The sequence below is a fragment of the Mus caroli genome, unplaced genomic scaffold, assembly GCF_978045245.1.
Source record: "Mus caroli unplaced genomic scaffold, Mus_caroli_1 scaffold_13, whole genome shotgun sequence".
Lineage (NCBI taxonomy): Eukaryota > Metazoa > Chordata > Mammalia > Rodentia > Muridae > Mus > Mus caroli.
The window spans coordinates 89,428,255-89,447,865 of NW_028227268.1; the positions used below are offsets into that span (position 1 = coordinate 89,428,255).

At 49.1% G+C, this 19,611-nt stretch overlaps 1 protein-coding gene across 3 annotated transcripts in view; it reads left to right on the forward strand.

Annotated features, from left to right (window-relative positions):
- The window catches only part of Kcnip1 (potassium voltage-gated channel interacting protein 1), a 362,542-nt gene that overhangs the window by 144,231 nt on the left and 198,700 nt on the right, over positions 1 to 19,611 (forward strand). For 2 of the 3 annotated variants that reach the window (XM_021175755.3, XM_021175758.3), the window contains exon 1: positions 11,030 to 11,497. The exons of the other annotated variant lie outside the window; for it this stretch is intronic. In XM_021175755.3, the coding sequence (XP_021031414.3) occupies positions 11,437 to 11,497 (61 nt within the window). In that variant the 5' untranslated portion in view covers positions 11,030 to 11,436. Of the gene's footprint in view, positions 1 to 11,029; positions 11,498 to 19,611 lie in introns of those variants that run through there. 3 annotated transcript variants of the gene reach the window in all.

Genomic DNA, 19,611 nt, shown 5'->3' on the forward strand with positions numbered 1-19,611 from the left:
ATTTATACTTTTAAACAATGTTGAAACTGCTAAATACTACAGGTGGTTTTGAAGTTGGACTGAAATTCATTTTGCATGATGAGATGGACATGAACCTGTGGGGACAAAGCATGATGCATCATGATTCTAAAGTGATATGTTTGGGCATCAGGTTGACAGGGGCTAGACTTAGGGTGTTTTATATTGATATCAGCTTGACAGGATCTACGAATCAACTAGGAAATAAAATATGGGTATGCTTGTGAGGGAGTTTCCTGCTGAGGTAAACTGAGGTAGAATGACCCACCCTAAATGTAGGAAGCAACATTTTACAGTCTGGGTCCTGGACTGAATAAAAATGAACTAAAACTTGATAGCATTCACCCTTCTGCTTCCTGACAGCCCGTGCAGTGTGAGCAGCTGCCTCGTGCTCCTACTACCATGATGGGCGTGTACTGAGAGGCCAAGTGAAACCTTCCACCCTTAAGCTGTAAGAGAAAGTTGGCTAACACAGGTTGTCTACAGAAGCTCGGAAGCTTCCATGCCCAGAGCTTTAGGATGATCAGTTGCTTCAGGCTGACTCGGCCCTCATTTCAATCATGAGTCACAGGCTTTGTGAAGCCACTCATGATGTTTGTATCTGCTTTCTCCAGCTGTAGGTTTGGGACATCCACAATGGGATTCACAATGCACTATTGCCTGGCCCAACAGGCTCTTTCTATGAGCTTGAAATAGGCGGTCTCCTTTGGTGCTGGGGAAAGGATGTCCATGCATGGATTCATCTGTTGACAATGGCCTTTAGTTGGCAAATTCTTACCGTCTCTCAAGGCTCGACTCAAACATCTTTTTGAAAGAGCCTTGTCTGGTCCATTTGCCCTCTCCTTTTTCTTTCCTAAATTAGATGTAATGTCTCTTCTCTACGCTGATGCGGCTCTCACCTATCTCTGTCTTCAAATGATCTCCTCAGGACTGTGAGCATCCTGAGGGCGAGACTCATGACAACTTACTTCTCTGCATTTTTTGGTGTCATCCCAGGACACATGAGGCCAAGCAGGACCCCAAGTTGACTAGATTGCTGGAGGAAGAATGGCTAGGAGACCATACATCACAGATGGCAGATCCTAAAGACACTGGAAGTGTGTGGGACACTCCTTGTAGGGATCTGGTCTTAAGTCTTTTGCCTTCCTTCGTGTCTTCTCACTTGATACCATTGGCTCTTCACAAACTCTCTCTCTCTGCAATGCACATCAGCCTGGATGTGAGGCTCATCTGCCTAGCATCCCCCATCTGGAGCAGCCCCGTGCTGTGAGCATGAATACTAATGCACCATGAAGATTCCAGCCCAGAAATGAGCTCAGGACTATCAATTAGCAACCCCAGCACCAGAATGAACCCAACACATTCAGATGTTGTGGGTCAGCTCAGTGCAAGACAGGACAACAGAAACCAGAAATGAGCCCAATGAGCAACCACTGCCAAGGCTTTTCTGTGGGAACAAGGAAGGGAAACTTTACATAAAATACAGAGAGGAGAACCAGCTTTAACTCTCACACCTTTTACCCTCTCTCTCAGCTCCCGGGGGGGAAAGGGTGGTCTTCTCAGGAAGGCAGGTAGCAATTGTTCCTGGATTGTCACTGCTGCTGGAGCTGCCTTCTCCTCCTCCTCCCCTTCTTCCACTTCCCCTGCCCTCGGGTGTGTTGATCCGTGTGCATGGGTTCTGTGTTGTCATCTAAGACAAAGGCCTTCCCTAGCTGCTCTTCTGTGATGCAGGGTAGCCATTCTGGAGTATGGGAGTGCATGTCTTCGGTCATCCACTGTTACCTCCCTCTTTCTCTCTGGCTCCTTGTTCCTCTCTGGCTTCTCATCTGAGAGGAGAAGAGTTTGGGCCTTGAAGACAGACAGAGCTGAGCTCAGAGCCTTATGCTATAGATCATGTCAGGTTCATGTCTGGGGCATATGCTATTGTCAATCCGTGCCTCAGTTTACCAATCTATGAAATGGAGAAGAGAACATTACCTGCCACAGGGACGCTGCTGGAATCTCCTTATCCACAGCTTACTGTGATGTGCCAGCAATGTGGCTCTGCCTATTTCACAAATGGCTGAACTTTAATTTCTGTTCCAAGTTCCCATTTCTCTCAGAGATAAGAGAAATAGTTCAATACTCGGTGAACATTTGAAGTAGGCTTACAGTACACTGTAGTAGAGGGAGGCTTCACCTCAGGTATGCAGCCCCAGATAGCCCCTCCTTATGCCTAGTCTGATCACTGTGCCATTGGGTCACAGTTGGGGCCTCTCAGCCTACACCAGACATTTGCTAGTTCTCTGTGACTTCTGGGCCATCATTCTCTGGCTTGGAGACATGATTGTTCTCGCCAGATTCACCCAGAAGGAACAGATCAAAACTCTCTTGCTTAGTATAGGCATGATGTCTGCAGCTGTATAACATTCCTACACAGAAAGGAGCCATTTCCATCTCTCCAGTTGTACCCAGGCTTTGGAGTTCTTTCAGCATCCACACCTTACTGGAGGTTGTTCTTTCAATGAGATAAGCAGATACCAACCTCCAGGCTCTCCCTGCAACTGTCAAGGACAACATCTCCCTCAGCTACTCTCTTACCGTTCTAGGCTTTTTATTGCATGAGCCAAAACCCAAGAAAATAACCCATAATTTCGATACCATGTAGCCCAGGCAGGAGAGTCCACAGGTCTCAAATGTGAAGCTGGGTATGTGCTCACAGGAAATAACAAATTCCGTGAAGATTCCCCCAGCTTTATACCCCCATGTTTCAGCAGACCTTGTCCCAGAGCCAGCCCTCAGCACAATAGTGACAGGAGTCCTTCTATCCCTCACTCGGCCCCGGGGCTGCCTTACTCCCAGACAGCTGCGTGCACTGGGAACTGGATCACACTGACAGGTTCAGTGCTGCGGTGTGGTGCTGCGTGCATCCATCCGCTTATAGCTGGCGTTATTACTAATCATCAGGTCCTCTGGCTGCCTTTCCCTTCTCCCTCCCTGAGCTCTTCCCCCTGGGTCTTCTTTTGTAGAGTGTGTGGAAGAAAAACAGATCCTGCACATGCCCTCGTAAGCTGTGGCTGCAGCCCCAGAGAACTGTGGGTGCCCTGAGAGTTAGACTTGTCATTCAGAGGCTTCAGGGCCCTGCACCCCTACTTGGCTTCTGTCCTTCGGCTCTGAGAAAATGTAGCATATCTGCTAGCCCTTGGTATGCTTCTGTCTCCCCAGAGGAGGAGTCAGCTGCCAGGGTGGCAGGAGGGAAAATCAGGAGCTCCAAAGGCAGAGGTACTGAACTGCAGGCCTGCTCTACCACTCACGTTCTATAAGACATTGGGCAGGCTAGCACCCTCTCCGCGCCATGGGAGCCTCATATACTAAATGAGAGCTAATGAAAGTGCTGGCCACATGAGGCTATTGAAATGATTAAGTGAGGCTCGGCACGTGACTGGAACATGGTAAGAACACCAAGGAGAGTGGCTGCCCTCGTTAACGCAACAATTACATAACCAGAGAAGAGTGATGCCTGCTGGGGGATGAACTCATCGTCCAAGGAGGTAAGAGGGAGCCACGTTCTGCACATACTTGACAAAGATAAGATTCTGAGTGAATTTCACAGTGAATGTTTGCCACAAAGCTCAGTACCACAGGGAGACAAGAGATGGTGGCCCACAGCCTTCCTGACCTTTGCCCCATCCTGCTCAGACCCTCATCCCTGACTCTCGTTCTTTGTCTGTGGTTCCTCTCCTATGACTTTCACCGTCCTAAGGTGACCTAAACCTTTGATTTTGGTGGTCTCAACTTTTACTTATCCTAGCATTTTGACTGGGGCTGGCCAGTGGCCAGAGTCAAACCTGGTATCCTGGATGGCACACGAGGAGAGGGGATTCTGATGGCTGGCATGTGACAGTTCTTTGTCAGATTTTTCATCCCCTGAGACTGTGAGCACCACAGTGAGCACAGACCTGTCATCCCCAAGGCATGCTCGGCTGTGACAAGCAGAAGGCGCTCACTCAGCACCTTCACTTGGTGTGACTGCATGAAGGTTAGCATCAATGCAGCAATGACCTTGAGCCTCATAGCCCCCCAAGCCACCCTAGATGCTCCCATGCCTATCTTATAGATGTGCATACCAGGCTTTATAAAGCTGAAGTCACACAGCTCAGAGGCAAACAGGTCATTCCCTTTCCTTCACGGGTAGAGTTTCTTAACCGGGTGTCCACAAATGTGCTTTGTGGGAGAGCCAAGGATTCTGCATAGTCTAAGGGCATTCTCATGCACATGCAGTTGCTCTAGGGGGAAAGGTCCTGATACTCTACTGTTTAAACAGATCTGAATCCACCCATCTTCCCGTGCCCACTCCTGGAGAGCCACTCGATCAAGGTGCATGAAGTATCTACCCTGTTCCTACTGTAGTGTAGGCACCAAGCCTCTGGGCTCCAGGAATCCCCCTCCTCCGCAGGATCTGGGCGACTTAGCGCTCTACTGGCAGCATCTCAACTGTGTGGGTGGCTGCACTCTGTCTGAACTCATCCGGCCCTGGCGATGCCTTCACCAGCACTGGAGTATGAAGGGGGATCCCTTGGGGCAGTGCAGCCACTCAGGGCACGTGTCAGAGCCTGTGCATTTGGGTGTCCCCAGCCCCCTCTGCCCTTCCCCTGAAGCTCACATTAGTTCTGCTCCCAAGAGAACATGATCAGCTTCGACAGATGAAGCCATGCTTGCTGCACAGGGACACTGCCTGGGAGGGTACTCCTCTTGAGCCCAAGTCCTATTCAAAGTTCTCTTTCCTGGGGAGACAGAGGAAACACAAGCAAAAGGAATCAGCAGGGAAAATGGAGGCACAGAGCAAGTTTTCTAAGTCAGGACTGCCATCCAGCTCTGGAGACCCCCACCAGGTGTTTTGATAGTCACAGTCACTTCCAGCTTCACCCTGTTTCTGCCATTGATGGTCTCAGCATGGTTGGGGGAGGGAGAAGGCTTTCTCAACAGTCAGATACTTTACCGAAGTTCACATAGCCAGTCTGGAACTCACAACCTGATTTGAATGTTGTAATCACATCCTTGGCCTGCGAAGCTTCACTGTGTCTGTAGCATCAGTCTGCACAGATGTGTGCCGTGAGCATCCTCCGAGCAACTGACATCCCGAACTCTCCAGCATCCTTCTTTCCTTTCAGCATGAATTGAGACTGTGAGGGGTTGGTCTGATGGATGGACAATCTGCAGCCACATAGTGTCAGCTCCCTGAGCTCAGGAAATCTTGCTTTTTCTTATTCAGTGTGAACTTGCATCATCAGGCTATAGCCTGACTTAGCTGTATGATGCTTAGCGAACATGTGTAGGATCCATGACTGAATTGCTAACTGAGCCCCAAGTAAATGACGACACACCGGCCATGTGCTTTGGTGAGGGTGCCAATGTCCTTTCTCTTTTTGGTCTTACCCAGTCCTCATGCCAGCCCATGAAGTGGTTATGTTCATGTGCCAGATGAGGAAGTAGACACAGAGACACATTTACTAGAATTAACTTGGCCTCAGGAGCTAAGTGATGAAGTTGTCTTTACATCTTGACTGGTGTCAGATTGTCTGTGGCCCCTGGGGAGGCTCTGGTGCTCCTTCATGGGTGGGGGATGGGGTGCAGCAGAGTGAGTATGTATGCAAAGCAGGACCTCTGCCTTTGCTTTCCAAAGATTCCCATCTATTTGAGGAGGCCAACTTATGTATGCAGAACATTTGGGAAATGGCACAAGAAGCATTGAGTGAGCTTAGCACTGAACTGCACATGATCAGGTGCCAACCGCACTCTCTGCTTTCACTAATCTCAGTCTTTTAATACCAGATGGAGACACGACAGATGAAAAGCAAAGATGGAAGCCACAGGGAAGGCTGTGACTTACTGGGTTCTGTACCCATTAATGCGGAGCCATGCCTAGTCCACAGCAGCAAGCACAGCAGGTGGCCACCCACGATCGCAGGCTTATTGATGTATTAGATACATATTGAGGGCTTTGCAAGAAGTGCCTCACCAATTTCACAACAGCAGGGGGAGGGAAATGGCCATATAATGCACAAGATGAAAGTAGGGATCAGAGAAATTGTTCATCATACCCAGTGTCACCCAGCAAGGGGGTGGGATGGATCCGAACTCAGTTCTATCAGCTTCTGAAGTTCAGGCACCTTGTTACTTCTGTTTGTGGTGAGAGGAGCTGCCATTGACCTGATGGGTGGGAAGATGCGAGGTTGAGGGGAGGATGAATAGGAAGGAAAAAAGGAGGGGACTGTGAAAGGTGAAAGGTGAAAGGTGAGGTGGACAAGAAAAGAATGAAGTTAGGGAGGAAAGAAAGGGGAGAGAGCAGGAGACTGGCCAGAAGAGGGGGCAAGAACAGACTTTATGTTAAATATGCTCAGATATTTCCCAGGATCCCCATAGACCTCTGACTACCCCACCCCTTCCCCCTGAACAGCCTCAGGGGTATGCTCTAAAGAAGTGCTATGTGGAAGCTCATGCTTTGCTTCTCGTGCATTCTGAAGGTATTGACTGAGCACTATACTCTATAGTCAAGGTGGCTCAGGCAATAGGGACCTGTCTTTTGCAGTCCCAGATTCAAGAAGTCTACAACAAAGAGCTGAAGTCATTGATCACAAGTGGCCACAGAATCCCCGTATGCACATCCATCTTTGTGCATGGAGGCTCATGGAGTGGATCTGGCTTTTTTTTTCTTTAAGAGAGAGAGATGGAGTCTAGAAAACCAGATTGCTACCTGTCTTAGTTAGGGTTTTACTGCTGTGAACAGACACCATGACCAAGTTAAGTCTTATAAAAAACAACATTTAATTGGGGCTGGCTTACAGGTTCAGAGGTTCAGTCCATTATCATCAAGGTGGAAGCATGGCAGTATCCAGGCAGGCATGGCGCAGGAGGAGCCAAGAGTTCTATGTCTTCATCCAAAGGCTGCTAGTGGAAGACTGACTTCTAGGCAACGAGGGTGAGGATCTTATACCCACACCCACAGTGACACACCCATTCCAACCAGTTCACACCTATTCCAACAAGGCCACACCTTCAGATGGTGCCACTCCCTGGTCCAAGGATATACAAACCATCACACTACCCTTAACCTGAAGACTCACTCTCCAAATGCAGGGGTTACAGTTTTAATGTAACAAATTTGGGGTACACAAAGTCTAGTTCACAGTAGGACAGCTGAGAGAGAAGTCAGAGCTAGAATGGGGCACAAACGAGCGAGCTCAGCCACAGAGCTGAGGGACACGCAGCACTGAAGCTCAGGTTGGACCAGGTAGGATGAGTGTCTCATGGTAGCCAGCACTTCCTGCAGCACAAATAGGTCCTGCAGCCAGAGCGATTGGTGGTGTGCTCCTTGAGCAGCCCCTGGGCATACCATACTTGCCTGCCTTGCACTCTCCCTCCCCACATAGTCGGCTGCTATTGTGCAAGTTCCCAAGAGTCAGGAGAGGGGCTGAGTCTGCCTCCCTTCCCTCTTCTTGGTGGTCTTCTCCATGTATTCCTCAGACTTTGTGAATGGGTTCCACATAAGTTCTTCTGCTCTTTCGTTGTACAGTGTGTGGTGTTCATTTGTGGATAATGCCCACCCCTTAGAGTAATATCAAGGATAAATGTGATATTCCGAGTGTAACTATTTGGTTGAGGGTGGGCAGATATGTCACAAACAGTTGTTGGATGAGTGAGGGAATGAATGAATCTTCACTTAAGAAAGTGTGCTTCTTAAATGGTCAAGAATAACCTAGCAGTCATCAATTTTTAGTAATGAACTGATCGCTGAGTCAGGCGGTTTGAATGAGATTGGCCTCCATAGGCTCATATAATTGAATTTTTGATCCCTAGTTGGTGGGACTGTAAAGTGTGGAAAAGTAGGAAGTGTGGTCTCTTTGAAGGAGGTGTGTTACTGGGATTGGGGTTTGAGATTTCAAAAGCTCACAGCATCCCCAGTTAGCTCTGTCTGTCTGCACTTGTCCATAAGACTGTAAGCTCTTGAGCTAGTGCTCCAATACCATGCCTGCCTACCTGCCTGCCTGCTGCCATGCTCACTGCCATAAAGGGCAAAGACTCACCCTCTGAGACGATAAGCAATCCCCAGTAAACTCTTTCTTCTATTAGTTGCCTTGGACATGCTATCTCTTCATAGTTAAAAGAACTAAGATCCTAGCCAAAACCAAAGCCAACAACAAAAAGCTCTCATTTTCCTTCCAGCTCCCCCCCAACCCCCATAGAGTGACTACATCTGTGTCAGACCACAGCTGAACCAATATGGTAGTGCAATAGCAGCACACAGGGAAAACCAAACAGGAAAAAAGACAATGAAATCGGAGGTTTTAAGGTGGGAAAGGGGAGCTTTGGGTACTTCTTTTTGGAAACTTCAAAGGAGGCACTGGCTGGGCACCAGGAGAGGTTCCTGGGGGACATGAGATGTGAAATAGATCAAAGCTAGAGAGAGCCCAGGATATGGGATATGCTAGGCAGAGGAAGGGCCATAGAGGGCACCTCTAGGCAATAGGGAGCACTTGTGTGGCTAGATCTCCCAAAGGCTGACCAATAGACAGGAAGAATTGGTAGACAAGGCCAGGCTACAAAAAAGGTTTGGTGGTTGGAACTTCATACTGTTAACTTCATACTATGCCCATGGCTCAGAGACAACCAAATCTATACCTCTAGAAGAACTTAGCCATGTCTGGTCCGTAAAGCAGGGGGATTCTCCTGTAGGCTGCTTCTTCGGAGGATTGAAGCAACTAAACGAGAGAGGGGCATCCTGGCCTTTGGTAACCTCTCAAATACTATCCTGAGTATGAGGATTCAAATCATGTGACTAGCAGAGCCAGTGGGGGGCAGTTTGGTAGGTCTCCATATGATACCTCTGAGGAACTTGTAAAAGAAGCCTGAGGCAGCACCACGTTCTCTCCATCAAGGCCTTCCTCTGTTCCTTGAGTCACACTAGACTAGTTATCTTCCGGGAACCCCAACTTAAGGCTTCCCTACCTTTTCCAGAGGACAAGAAAGAAGAACTGCCTCCTATGTCCGTCACCATACAATACTGCAGGGGAAATGGCTCGGGCAAGCCTGAAACACCTGATAGAGAGTCTAGGCTTTGACCTAGGCGGAACTCAGAGCAGACCTTTCAGCCCAGTGGCCCCCTAGTGCCTTCATTTGCCAACATAAATGACCCTAGAAGATTATGACAGAGCCCTGGATAATAAATTCTGGTCCCAAGCTGTGGCTGGACAACCTCAGACAAGTCCCTAATTCTGAACAAGCCTCAGTTTCTCTCCATGGTGATGGCAGGCCTGAAGCAACTAGCCTATGGGGTTTTTGTGGGCATCACATGGGTGATGCCATCCCACGGCAGTGGGCATTGCAAATGAAAGGCATAGGTGATACTGAATGCATTATTCCCCCCAATCCCCGCTGCACAAAACAGGACTCGTGTTGGGATCTGAGCAAGGGGTAAGTGTTGCTGAAGTGAAGCACCCTATTCTGAGTCCCTGAGTCAAGGCGCTGGCCAGCTGTGGGGACAGCTAATGGGCTCTGGGCTCGGTGCCTGGAGTCAGACCACACTCCTGTATGTGCAAGCTTATGTATGTGAGGGAGCTGATGACTCTGCTCTGAGAGCACATGTGAGGGTCTTAGCTGGGGTCTTACAGGTGCACACCCCACCCACCTCATGTGTATTAAGGGTTTGGAGTCTGTGTGCAGCATCTCAATGTCTGTGTGGGCACCAGGGACCTGTGCCCATATGTTCGTGGTTGCATATATGTGTGCGTGTTTATGGCGCCATATGTTAAGGGATGCTGTGAACTCCCAACACAGCATGTGTCTGTGTGCTGCAGAGGAAATGACTGGACAGAGGTCTGGGAAGAGAGGGGGTTGGGGATTCTCAGTGCAAACACACAGGGAATCCTCAGTGAATGTCCAGGCAGACAGGGCAGACAGGCAGCTAGGCTGGGGAAGAGGAAATTCAAAGCTTTCTAGGGAGACACCTGTCATCAGTGGCCACCAGGAGTTGCCACAGGTCCTCCATCATTGCCTTTTCAGTGGAAAGCTGAAGTGGGGCTTGAGGGTTCTTGCCACCTGAAGGGAAGGTCATGAAAGGAAGATTGCTTTCTAAATTCAAGAGTTACCCCCAGGGTTCCTAACTCAAGTACTGTCCCCACAGGTGACTGATTTGCAGGTGACAGAGCAAACACACACACACACACACACACACACACACACACAGAGAGAGAGAGAGAGAGAGAGAGAGAGAGAGAGAGAGAGAGAGAGAGAGAGAGAGAGAGAGAACACAAAGAGGGGGCCAGGTAGCAAGAGCCTAAGGGGACCCACAGCTACTTCTCGTCCCACTTCCCCCACTTCCTGTCACTAGAAATGAACTCTGGTCCTAGGGGATTCTGCAGGTCCCCAACACCTCCTACAGAGTTCAAAGGAGCCCTTCTTCTTGATGACAACTCTCTTTGGGCTTTGGGTGGGGCAGACTTTACCCCACACCAGAAAGGTAGGCAGTGGTTAAATGATTTTCTCTAAAGTCAAATGAAATCTTAATGCCCTCCCTCCCTCCCTTTCTCTCTCTCTCTCTCTCTCTCTCTCTCTCTCTCTCTCTCTCTCTCTCTCTCTCTCTCTCTCTCTCTCTCACACACACACACACACACACACACACACACACTCACACTCACATATTCATCCTGGGGGTCACCTGCTGCCTCCTACCCAAGCTGCACCCACCAGCCAGGTGCCTGATCACATCTGTCTGCCCAGAAGGACATCCCGGTGTCCCGCACAGCCAGGAGTAGAACCTTGTAGACAGCAGGGCCAGGTCCCCACCCCGCCCCTCCGCGGTCCCCAGGCGGCCTCCGCCACCTCCCCCACCATCCCCCGCGCCGGGTCCTGAGCCCCGCTCCACTCCGCACCAGTCCCTGGCGCTGTTCATTCATGATTGGTACTCGGCCCCCTGAGATCCAGCCCGAGTGCGGGGCGGAGCGGCCGGGTGGCAGCAGGGGCGGGCGGGCGGAGCGCAGCTCCCGCACCGCACGCGGCGCGGGCTCGGCAGCCTCGGCCGTGCGGGCACGCCGGCCCCGTGTCCAACATCAAGCAGGCTTTGGGGCTCGGGGCTCGGCCCTCGGAGAAGCCAGTGGCCCGGCTGGGTGCCCGCACCGGGGGGCGCCTGTGAAGGCTCCCGCGAGCCGCTGGCCCTGGGAGTCAGTGCATGTGCCTGGCTGGAGAAGGCAGCAGCCACAAGCTCCAGGCGCCCCGGCCCCACGTTTTCTGAATACCAAGCTGCAGGCGAGCTGCCCGGGGCTTTTTTTGCTTTCTCGCTTTTCCTCTCCTCCAATTCAAAGTGGGCAATCCACACCGATTTCTTTTCAGGGGAGGGAAGAGACAGGGCCTGGGGTCCCAAGTCGCACACAAGTCTTCGCTGCCATGGGGGCCGTCATGGGCACCTTCTCCTCCCTGCAGACCAAACAAAGGCGACCCTCTAAAGGTAAGCACTCTGTCCTCTATTTACTCCCCTGGATAGGTTTGGGGGCACTGGGTGTTGTGTTCGGATGAAACATCTGTCTCTCTTAGTTGCAAACCCACTGTCCGTGAGGGTTTTGGACAGCCTCATGTATCCAAGGAATTAAGAGCCTCGTGGGAGGGTTGGTGTGAACACCCAGGGGTAGCAGCCGAAGTGGACGCTGGCCCCAGCAGGGGTGTGGGTACCCTTCTCTTCTAGGGAATGTATTGGAGCAAGACAGGCAGATTCACAGGTGGAGAAAACTGCGTTCTCTGGGGTGGGCGGAAATGTTGGGAGGCTCTTCCCACTCCCTTGAGGGCTGATGTTGGTGCAACCTCGAACATCCAGCAAGGGTGCCTCCTTGGGAATGGCCATGCCTTGCCAGGTGCTGACTTGGGAATCTAACCATGAGGAAAACGGTGATTTACCGGTCCATCCTTAAAACCTCTGCAAGCCAAAAGGAATCAGCTATGTCCAGGTGGTAGGGCCCCCAGGCGGGTCCTGGGACACGAGCAGTCTGTAGGAAAGAACAAATAGCAGAGCTGTGCTGCTACGGTGGTCTGAGGACTTCAGAGGAATGGGGAGAACTGTCAAAAGGGGGCTGGGGCGACAAGCTCACATATCCTGAGATGTCCCTGACAGGAGCCTGCCTTTCTCCAGCTGTGGCATGCCCATCTTCAGTGGGACAGTTATTAGATGGCCACGTGGAGTCAAGTGACCTTGTTGGGCCAAAAGCACACAATGCAGGCCCTCCTTTCAACAGACAGAAAGTTGCTTATAGAAACAAGAAGACTGGAAACAAATCAGAAAAAAAACAAAAAGATAATGACAGGCTTGGTTTGCTTAATGCTCAAAAGCCATTGAAGATATCAGAAGGGTTCTAAATAGTTTCACACTCAAATATCCAAGTTCTGATGTTTAATATATTCTGACTACAGGTGGGGGCACAACACACACCTTATTCTGGCTAGTGACCAGAGCTGTGTTAGGGTGATAGTGGGACCTGTTTCATCTCATCTTGGTTGGGATCATACACAGAGATACCCAGGAAGAGAGGGTCAGGCTTCTGGTCCAGTCCTCAGAGACAAACTGACAAATAGGAAAGACATCTTCAGGTGCAGATCCCAGGTGATAAGACCAGGCTTGCATGACAGACCAGAAACGGAAGGGGCTTTAGCTTATCTCTTAGGTTCTTTGCCCTGCACGGAAGGCATTGGTACCTCTCAGTAGCCCAGAGAAAGGCAGGTCTGCAAACCTTTTCCCTGGGTTTTGGTACTCTGAGCTCTGCCTCTCTTGGCTCCTGAGGTGCTGCTTAACACCAAGCAAGTTGGTTCTTGCTTCAACACCAAGTCCAAGTCAGCTCCCCACTCATCCTTCTTAACAACATGAGGTCCCACAGGCAGTGGAGGGGACTGTCGGGCACAGTTAACTTGGGTTTATTTAAAATCACCTACAATGTCCGTATCTCCTTGAGAGGTAGCAAGGCACCCAGAGGAGAGGTCTGTGTCTCTATAACCCAGCAGAGTGCAGGGGGAATCTCATTCCGATCACTTCAGTCGTGGGCCTTGAGCAAATATCACTCTCTATAAGTCTCAATTGTCATCCACATCCAATGGATGAGGATGCTGCCCTCATGAACGCCGGCGAATATGGAGGGAGGGATACCTCATCTCATTCACTATGCAGCAAATGGAGGGATGACTGATGGCCACAGAGGACTCAGGGGTCACCATCTGCCATTCCAGTCTCTCACTGCCAAATCCAGATCACCTGGGGACAGCTCCTGCAGGATTCCAGAGGCCACAGGACTATTTTCTCTCTCCTAAGAACTTAAGAAAGAGGAGAGTTATTGCCACTCACTATGTGTTCCACCACGGAGTGCCTGGCACAGTGTTTGATCCGAATATTCTCATTTGCTCTTTGTAAGAGTGTTCAGGGTCACTGGCTGGGTCCCCAACCTAACTCTTTTTCAGAGCAGTAGACTTTAACCTGAGCTGTCCACAAGTGCAACTCTCTATTTCCCCTAAGCATTTGTCCCCAGAACAGAGTCCAGCCTTGCTGTCTGGCCCATCAGAATGCTAATCAGTAAGAGACTCTCCTAAGGGGAGAAACTTAGGGGTACACTAAGAGGACAGGGGCTCCACTGAGAGGCTCACACTCAGGAATCCTATTCTGGGGTCACCCTCTCCCTTAGCGTTTTAATCTCTGTAGAGGGGAAGCATTTCGCTAGACATTTTTTCAGGTTCCATTTGGTTCTCAAATTCTAGAGGTTTTACTGTTGGTGCTGTCACAGAAACCACTGTTCTCAGCTCTGAGATGTCAGGCTCAGACCTAATTAGATGCAGTGGTGGGGAATTTCAACAGAAGAATCTGTCTCCCTGCTGGGTTCAAATCCAGGCCCTACCACACTAGTTGTATGACTAAGCCTTATTTTCTTCCACTGTGAATCAGGGACAGTAGTAGTTACCATCTTAAAATAGCTGTTGTGTTGTGTGCATTTTGGAGATGATGGAAGGCAAGCACTTTGCACAGACCCTGTACGTGATCAATGATCAGCAACTTTTAGGTCCTACTCAGTGTATGGCTACACTGCTGAGGCCATCTAAATGCCCAGAATTGGGCTATCCTGAGAGTAGGCAATACTGTTGAGGGTCATACAGCTCATTCCTGGAATGCCATCTAAGCCCTGTCAGAGACAAGCAGGACCAAAAGCCAGGCACTGGGATGCTGAGCCTTTGCTGCGGCCCACTGACCCTCTGCACTGTGGCAGATCCTGGAAACATCACAGCTGACTCAGCTATAGCTCCAAGCACTTAAAATGTAAGTTGGAAATACATGTACATCTTTAAAACAGGGCAGCAATGCTGTGTGATTAGTGCTGGGGAAAGAATACACCTAGCCCAGCCCTGAGCCCAGGAAGCACTCCCTGAAGGCAGCAGAAATCTAAAGTAATTTAAGAGCTTTGCCACAGAACCAAAGCACAGAGTTCACTTTTGGTCCTCTATTTGGAATCTTGGTGTGTCTTTAATTGAAAATAGGAAAAACCTTGCCTGGGGGTTTCAGGCACTGTCCTCAATCCTCGGTAAAGTTTCTTTCGCAGGCAGTTTCGTGTGTGTCTGTTCTTCCATAGCCTCTGCTCTCAGGTTTGAATGTGGGAGTAAGGATGGCTTATGGCTAAAAAGAGAAGGAGCATGCAGGTACAGTTGCAGCCTCCATGGGAATCAGGAGACTTCAGGAATACACTAGCCCAGCTCCATCCACCAGAGACTTTGCCTGTAAGCAAATAACCCCATGATCAAGGCCACCATTTGGAACTTTGAGAACCTGAGCTTTAGACCTTCCTGGGGCCCACTGAGTCCACTGAGAAAAAAAAACCACATGGCTATCAGAGGATTTTTATCAGGTCACATGGCAAGACAGAGTCAAATATGAGACTGGCCTTGTGGGTCTTAAATTGGAGAACCTTTTGGAGAATTGTAGAGGCATAGAATACCCAATGTGTCTGGCCTTGAAGTTGGTGGATAGGGTGGTGTGTTAATCCTAGAGAGCCTTGGGAGGCAGCGATGGGCAGACAGTAATGAAGTCCTAAATCATACCAGCCTGGGTTTAGAGATCATTCCCAAATCACTCTGCCTTAGAAATGCCCTTTTCTTCATCTGTTAAGGGGAGTATCGAGCAATAGACATGTGTGTGCTATGGGCTTTTCCAACCTCGGCATCTTTGTCCATCATTTAAGCTCTGTAAGTTTCTCCCCTCAAGTCCTCATCCCATTGACTAATTCAAATTCTACCCACATTACAAGAGCTCACTCAGCTGTTTCTGTATTCAAGAAGCCTTCTCCAAGCCCCAGAGAGAAGTGACTTCTCCCACCGGAATTCATAACATTTTTAAGGCGTACGCTCTCCTGACTCACAACTCGTGCTTGGAATCAGACAGTCAATGGAAGGGTTAACCCTCTATCACTATAGTATGAGATTCTTAGGGCCAAACCTGTGTCTGAGTCATTCTTCACAGCCCTTGGCTTGGCTCTTTGCACACAGTGACTACTTTTCAATGAAAACTACAAAGAAATGAGATGGTTGGTCTCTCGTCATTATTCCTAAGAATTGCAGACCCCACAGGAAAAGTTAGCTCACCACTGAAATGTCAGTTACCAGCCCCTATGCCTGAACAAATTCTCTTATTTGATCTGTTGGCTTTGAATTGGCTTGGTCTGTGAAGTGTACTGCATCTGCTCACCATTTAGAAGGAAGCGTTGAGAAGAGTGTTTCCACTCCTCAGCTCCTGATCTTCACAGGATTGGGGTAAAGGGATGCACTGCCTAAAATCAGAGGTGCATTTAGTCTGGTTCCAGGAACAGGACCGAGAGACCCTTTTGTCTACCTTGAAGGGCTTTGCTCAGTCAATTTGTAACTGTGTGTGTGTAGGGGGAGTACGTGCATTCCTTAGCAGACAAGCGAGTGATGGATGATTGCATAAATAAGAGAATCAATAAACAAGAAAAATGAATGAAAGAGCAGGTGAATAATCAAATGATGGCAGAGGATGATTGAGTGAGTGAGTATGTGATTAAATGACTTTATCCATGGATGAATACATGCATGCATGAATGAATGAATGCATGAATAAATGAATGAATGAATGATGAAGTCCTGGAAAAACTGTAGCAAAAGACTATTTTTTTATGAAAATAAACTCAATGATTGTGTTTCCTGGTTCTTGAGTATTTGTCGCAGTTCATGGCTGTGGCAGCAACACAAGACCACAGATGAGTAAGTTAAAGAAGAAAAAAAAACCCACTGACTTTGGTCTACAGCTCTGGGGTAATGAAGCTCTAGTGAGCACAGGTGAAAACAGCCCATGGTGGGGACTGATAGCCTTCTCGCTGGCAGAGTCCTGAGCATACAGGGCATCCCAGGATGAGGGGTACCCTAAGGGTTCCTCTCTTCTTTAGAGACTCCACTCTGAAGACCTTATTGAATTCTAATCATTAACCTCCCAAAGACTCGATACTTGATAGTTCAAGTTTCCACCTTCTTAATACCCCATGATGGAAATCAAGCGTTAGCATGAGCTTCAGAGGGGACAGCCGTAACAACACCCACAGGCAAACATAGAGGAATCGGAGACACGGGAAACTTTAGTACAGAAAGTTAATAGCAAAACCTATAGGAAACACCTTCTGGAACACAGCGTAGAAGGTTCTGGGAAGTTCTGGCTGCCAATAGACATAGTGTCTGTAGGAAAGCAGAAAAAGGATAGCCTATCTCTTGGTCTTACACTTTTGTTGGGCCAAAGGGTAGTATTGCAATCCAACATCACCTCTTGTTTTCCAGGTCACTGTTACCTGATCTACATGTCTACCCTTCATTTGTTCACTTGGCCAATCTCATAATTATGATCTAACGTTGCTCCCGGGTGTCGTTTCTACCCAAGATCAAGTCCAGCTCCTGTGCCTCCTTCCATCTCTATTCCCTACCCACCCCAGCCACCAGTGAACTCCTACATATTCTTCAAAGCCCCACCCAACATCATCTCACACTCCTGCAAACAGAGCACATCTCCCCTTCTCTGGTCCCCTATGCCTGTTGATGCCACACCGCACGAACACAACGTTGAGATTTTTGTCTACACGAGGCTATCATGGATTTACACAATTATCCCTGTGCCTGGCTCTCGAGGGCTGATTCTTATTCCAGAGCCCCCGTCAAGCCTGACACCTGGTCTAGTCTTGATGGATGCTGGCTGTGTGGAGGCAGGAATGGATGGGTTGGGGGAAGGGAAGCACTCTTTGGTGCAGAGGAGAAATCCAGGATCCAAGACTGCACCTGGGAAGAAGCCTGCAACATTCTGCATAATGGCCCTGGAGCCAGCGCTCCCATTCATCAGGCAGGGAAGGAACATAATTAGAAAGGGAAGAGAAGGAGAGAGAGAGGGAGAAAGAAAGGTCCCGGGGCTTTCAGAGAATCTAGTTTCAGCTCTTCGGCTCCCTCCAGGTGCTATTTTAAGTAGGTCACCTTCCAGAAGTAGCCGTCGTCAGGTGGGATATTGCTCTTTCCCCATGTGCTAGCCATGATGGGAATACTTTGGATTAATTCTCATTATTTCAGGCCATATTAATAATAGCCTGCTCTGGAGCAAGACCTCATTAAAATCAGGGTACCAAGAGAAGGGTGCATAATGGTTAGAACCACTGTCAAGGTTACAAAGACTTACCTCCTGTGTCACGCTATTTGTAGGGATGTTTTGCCCCTTTGGCTGTGGCATTTGAGTCTGTGCTGTGGAAACCTGGAGCTATTATAGCCATGGTCACTGATATCCTAAGCCATGTCATAGCCATTCCCCACTATGGGAAATTGTCAGATTCAGTTGCTCACAGAAATTCCCAACCATGAGATATGCAGACATAGATCAGCTTCTGATACTAATACCAATATTACCTAAAATTGACCAAGCCTCTGCAAGACTCCAGGCACCTTGTTCTTCCAATTCCTGGATTGCTTTACCTCAACCCTGCAGGATGAGATACTGTGCCAGTTCTCATTTTATAGCTAGGGAAACTGAGGCTCTAAGAAGGGAAGTGCTTTCTTGGGACCCTAAAGCCAGAAGACAGCAGAGTCTGCTTCTAGCCAATGGCAGAGAGTAAGCTTTGAAGCTTCATGCTAGCCTCCTCCCTCCTGGCCTCGCCCCAACCAGGAGCCTGGGGGACTCGGAGGCCAGCCAAAATGGGGGCGTGGATGTACAAAGTCATATTCAAGGAGAGACTGAAATGTTTCATTATCCATACCAAGCAGTGAGCTGCCTGAAAGCCCCAAGAAAAACCCTCTTAGCCTGTCTACAAACCACCCCTGTATCTGCTTCCATTCCATCTGACACTGTGAAAGCTGGCGTTTGAAATGATTGGGGGCAGAAGGCCAATTAGCAAATTCATTAATAGGATTAAACTTCTCTCCTCTCCTCTAATCATTTATGTGAACTAGATTTCTCTCCCTTTGTTGCAGCCATCATGGCCTGTCAGGGAAGGATCGAGCAACGATTTAAGCATCTTCAAGTCTGTTAGATTCTCAGAGCTCCAGTGGTAGGCAGCCAGCCCAGGGGTTCACATGGTCAAGATGGGCAGGAGGATCCAAGCAGTTTATGAGTGGTATCCACTCAAAGCAGCCAGATGCAAGAGACTGCTATAATCCACAAGTACACAGCAGCCTTCTCCTTACTTCTACCCTGTCCCTTGTCAGGCATCCTTAGCTCAAGTCATGTGTATGTGGCACAGTCACCATGAGTACACACTCATGGCTAGACAAGTCTAATTCTCCTCAACGTACTAGCTTCGTGACCTTGGCAAGGTCACATTGTCTATATAAGGTTTAATTTCCACATAATCTGGAAAACTGGGACTGTCTTAGTCAGGGTTTCTATTCCTGCACAAACATCATGACCAAGAAGCAAGTTGGGGAGGAAAGGGTTTATTCGGCTTACATTTCCATGCTGCTGTTCATCACCAAAGGAAGTCAGGACTGGAACTCAAACAGGTCAGGGAGCAGGAGCTGATGCAGAGGCCATGGAGGGATGTTCTTTACTGGCATGCCTCCTCTGGCTTGCTCAGCCTACTCTCTTATAGAACCCAAGACTACCAGCCCAGGGATGGTCCCACCCACAAGGGGCCTTTCCCCCTTGATCACTAATTGAGGAAATGCCTTACAGTTGGATCTCATGGAGGCATTTCCTCAACTGAAGCTCCTTTCTCTGTGATAACTCCAGCTGTGTCAAGTTGACACAAAAATAGCCAGTACAGGGACAATGATAGTAATGCCTCCAATATTGTTATGAGAAGTGCAGCAATATGTTCAAGGTGTGGTCGGCGCACAGAAAGAATGCAATAAAAGTAAGCCATTGCTCCCCTCCCCCTCCCCTTCCCCCTCCCCTCCCCCTCCCCTCCCCCTCCCCCTCCCCCTCTCCCTCTCCGCTAGTTCAAAGCATGGTCTCAGATGAGCAACTTCATCTTAGCTTGGAGCTTGTTAGGAATGCAGAGTCTCAGGCCCCAACTCAGCCCTAGAAAACCACGAGCTGGGTGTTAACAAAATTCCCAGATGGTTTGTATG